At 39.4% G+C, this 4,333-nt stretch overlaps 1 protein-coding gene across 1 annotated transcript in view; it reads right to left on the bottom strand.

Annotated features, from left to right (window-relative positions):
• RAPGEF6 (Rap guanine nucleotide exchange factor (GEF) 6) overlaps window positions 1-3,672 on the bottom strand; it is a gene marked incomplete at its 5' end in the record, with an annotated part of 95,936 nt that extends 92,264 nt beyond the window's left edge. The window contains 3 exons of the mRNA XM_009081570.1: window positions 1,942-2,025; window positions 2,953-3,009; window positions 3,602-3,672. Of these exons, the coding sequence (XP_009079818.1) occupies window positions 1,942-2,025; window positions 2,953-3,009; window positions 3,602-3,672 (212 nt within the window). The remainder of the gene's footprint in view (window positions 1-1,941; window positions 2,026-2,952; window positions 3,010-3,601) is intronic.
• Between the last annotated feature and the right edge of the window lie 661 nt (window positions 3,673-4,333).

The raw sequence follows: 4,333 nt of genomic DNA, 5'->3' as shown, positions 1-4,333 counted from the left end.
ACTTGTCCAACCACTTCCCTGCTGTGAAAATAAAAAAAGCACAGACAAAGCAGTATCCCACACAACATACTCTCCCATTAACTTTATTTCACTAACATCTTACAGGTCTAGGATCATATGCTCATTAGGCAGAGAGTATAGCAGCAAGTTCTTATCCTTGTTTCCTGTGATAGAGAATATCTCTGTAATACCTGAGGCAATATTGTGTTTTCTTCCAGATGTGTGTTTACACCTTCTTTCAGAACAACTCACATAATTAGGAACTTGGTTGGGGACAAGAACAAAGCATAACATTAAGTGCTACTTTCAATGTAATTAAAATGGTGCTAATTACAGTCATGAAAGAATACTACTAAATTATCCAAGGCACTGTTTCATATGACATTAGCCTGTAAGTGATTGGTGACTGCAGCTCCCTCAACTAGAAAAGTGTTAGATGAGGTATTCAGACAAGGGAAAGTAACTGAAGTTATCCCAATGTTTTAAGGGGGAAAAAAGAGCATTATATTTTAAAATCTAAATTGAAGTTGGACAATGCTTAATTCTAATTCAAATAAAATGGAAGTGAGCTGAACACCCTGGATATCCAGCAAGAGTACATTCTCTTCCTTTCCACATGATCTCACCACCTAAGGGGACAGTACATCCCAGGAACCACACTGTGTAACCTGCCAGCAGCTCCATCTAACAGAACTCTGTGACCCTTGCACTATCTAGCAGCTATTTTTCCTCATTATCCATAATGAAACTAGCTGTAACCTTGTGAATTAGCTCTAACAGATCTATTTTGCTGATTTTGCTTTTTAAGGCATAAGAAATCTTAATAATGCTTATAAGCTACCTACTCCTCAGATTCAGCAAAACAGTCATTTTAGCTAGTTTTTATGCAAATATCAGCTTGTCATGCTCCCACTTCTGGTATGGCTGAACTTATCATAGACTCATCATAGTATGGGTTGGAAGGGACCTTAAAGTCCATCTAGTTCCAATCACCTGCCACAGGCAGGGACACCTTCCACTAGATTAGGTGGCTCCAATCCTCATCCAGCTTGGCCTTGAATACTTCCAGGGGCAGGGCATGCCCAGCTTCTCTGGACAGCTTCACTCAAGAACTTCAGACACGAAAAGGAGCACTAGAAATTTAACAACCAGCCTATAGTTAACTCAGAACTGAGCTGAAAAATTTCAGTCCTATATGTTCCTATTACTACTTACCAGGAAATCCAAGTCTATGGAACTGTACTTGAGCTGGAGTTGACATTAAATCTATGCACCCATGGTCAGCTCATGCTGAGTCAAGCGAAATAAAACTTCTGGGTAATGTACAAGGTCAAGCAGAGTATTACTCTGAGTACTCAGGGTATTACTTGAGCAAGTCCAGCTCAAGTCAAATAATGTGCTTCAGTGAAATCATGTCACAATGCTCACTGTGCCTCAACCCTGAGATGCAGTCAGACTCCTGGCATATGCTCTCCATAACTGATGCTGCTGGCCTCTTCTTGCTTCACATAAAAATCACATATGCCATTAAATACAGCCTCCAACCAAATGGCAGAAGTTACATGATCTGCAGTCGTATTTTTGAGACCGGGAACTCTACACAAAACAGTTACACAGCATGAATTATTCTAAGAGCCGCCAAAGAGCCCCCAAGTTAACAATCTAACTACAAATTCTCCTAAAACTTGAAAAGCCAAGGGAGATTTAAAAACCATGAAGTGCAGTAATTCACACAAATTTCAACGAGCAGAAAAAGTAAAAGGGAATTTAAATCAAATTAGCTGAACATTTCTTTCCTAACCAACTTCAGAAAAACAAAATAATGAAAAAAATATTTTTAGATTGCTAAAAATTCACAGTAACACCAACATATAGGCAGTATTTAGAAAAAGAAAAAAAGGACCTTGCCTTATCTGAAATAATAAGAGCAACTTTACATACCTGCAAGGTGGTAAAAACATGGAATCCTTCATGAGCACAGATCCAGAAAGCAGGATATACCAGCATCTTGCAATAGTTTCTGAGCTGTAAGAAAATAAAACACATTACTTTCTTCCTAGAGCACTTCAGAAATAGATTATCCAAAATATTACTGTAGTAAAATTATTTACCACTCTGTTTAATATGTAAGTACCTAGGAACTTAAAATGCTATCAAGAATTAACATTTTGAAAAACACCTACATCCAGAATGTTTCTTATACAATTCAACACTTTAGTCAGCTTAAAATTATTATATTACAATACAATTATTAATTTTCAGTGAAAGTATACATAAAGCTGCAAATACAGGACAGCACAAACCCCCTCACATATTGACCTGGTGGTACTGGAGAGGGGAGTGTCACACACCCCACACCAACCAGCAGGTACATCTCATTTAGACTCAGGTGTGCAGGAAGCTGTGCCTTATACAGAAAGCTAGGATTAGCTGTGAGAGGATAAATATACCATAAGTAACACTAAAATATGAGGAAAATAAAAGTATATTTGCCTCCCAGCAGGAACCTAAAGAGAGCTCTATGCTAAAACACTAATTCATGCAATTTAAAGAAGAGATGGTGTCCGAGTTCCATATCCCTCCTCCAAGACAGGATGGAACTGTGCAGGCAGTGCCAGCTCCAGGGGAAGAGTGCCACCTACTGAGTGCCACCAGGGCTCCCACCAGCCGCAGAGGTGACACTGCCACCGGTCCTGTGTGTGCAGACACACACAGACACCTCTGCTGTCCCTGGGAGCCCTGCTGGAAATTCATAGGCACCTTTCAACTGTCAACACTGTACTGCTGCGACATCACCTCCTGCCAAAGCCTTTAACCAGGCTGGCTAAGCTGAAATGCTGTAAAGGCTTTTATTGACAATGACTGAAAAAGTAAATGATACACTACAACACGCAAAGCAGTGGGTTTGCTCACATTTCTATTGAAGAACTCCAAAAAGTGCTGGGTACTCACCAAAAGAGAACTTGGTTGCCCTTGTACCTCTCATATCGGGCACTCGATGACATTATTCTGAGGGAAGAGGAGACATTTAATTTTAATTTTAATCCCCAAAGATCATAAGCCATTAATCACCACATTTCAGCAGAATCGCTTTCAGGCTCTAAGGCCTCAAATTCAACTACTTTTTTTGTTCTAAACAAAGGATGTGCTTAAGCAGAAAATTCAAATTATTACAGTGTTCTTCATTATCCAAACAGATAATATACAGCATGTTCTCCAAGTGTTTAAATATCTCCCACACACTGGAATTACCCATAGCAACAGAACTGAAGGAACTAAAATACTTCCAACATGCTTTTTGTGCTTTGTTGGACTTCCATTTTATGGATTCTGAGATCATCCAAATGTCTGAAGCACTAAAAAGCTTTAGTAATCTGGAGTTAAGACAGGGCACTGTCTACACAGCCCTTTATAGGCAAATGGGAGCAAGCTCTGCCTTCCTTCTTAGAAAAGCTAATTAGTTTAGATTCTGTGGCACATTACTGCAATGACTTAACACAGCAATGGACTTGGCCAATGCTCTGCCACCTCAAAGTGCAGGCAAACAAAAGCTCTGCCTGTCTTCACAAAAATAAAGGTACAAATGTGCAGAGCACTTCACCTTAGCTGTGGTTCCCTGAAATGCGACAGTATGTCCAGTCCATGAAGGAAGGAATAGATAGTATTTAAGTCCTAAAAAGAAAAAAAAAACAAAACATGAGCAACCTCATTCACATCATCTAATCACTCAGCATTACATTCTGCAGTAAGATGCACAGGATTGTGAGACATAACTGTAGAGATAAAGCTCAGATTAGTAAATAGGTCATGACACACAAACTTTAAGAACCCTGTCCACTCAAGCTGTGGAAGTGAAAAGAGTGAAGTCCAACTGATGCATACACAGTTACCTGAAAACAAAGATTAAAAATATGTCTGCAAATATTATTTACATGAATGGATACAGTAGCAAGCAACAGCTGGAATAAACCAAATAGGGCAGTCAGTCCTGTTCAGCCAAGGTCAAAAAAATTGCTGAAATCCTCTAACATCTCTTTAGAGAGGGAATTTTGCAAAATTAATTTTCTAATGGCAAAGAACCCCAGCAAAAACTTAAAACCATGTTGTGTAGCTACTATATATGGTGCAGAGAACCACAGAGCAAAAGGTTTATGTTTAGAAAGGAAAAACTTTCATGTCCACCTCAGACCTAGCTGGTAGCCCTACTACAAACCTACTCCATCCTACTGCCTCTCTTACTCAGCCCAGTCCCTGTCTGGAGGGAACATTAGAAACTATGCCAAAATACTCTTTGGCAAAGACAAAGACAATGAAGTTTTAGACATTTCCCACC

This window comes from Acanthisitta chloris, unplaced genomic scaffold, assembly GCF_000695815.1.
Source record: "Acanthisitta chloris isolate BGI_N310 unplaced genomic scaffold, ASM69581v1 scaffold11199, whole genome shotgun sequence".
NCBI lineage: Eukaryota > Metazoa > Chordata > Aves > Passeriformes > Acanthisittidae > Acanthisitta > Acanthisitta chloris.
This window is presented reverse-complemented; position numbering and strand designations above follow the sequence as displayed.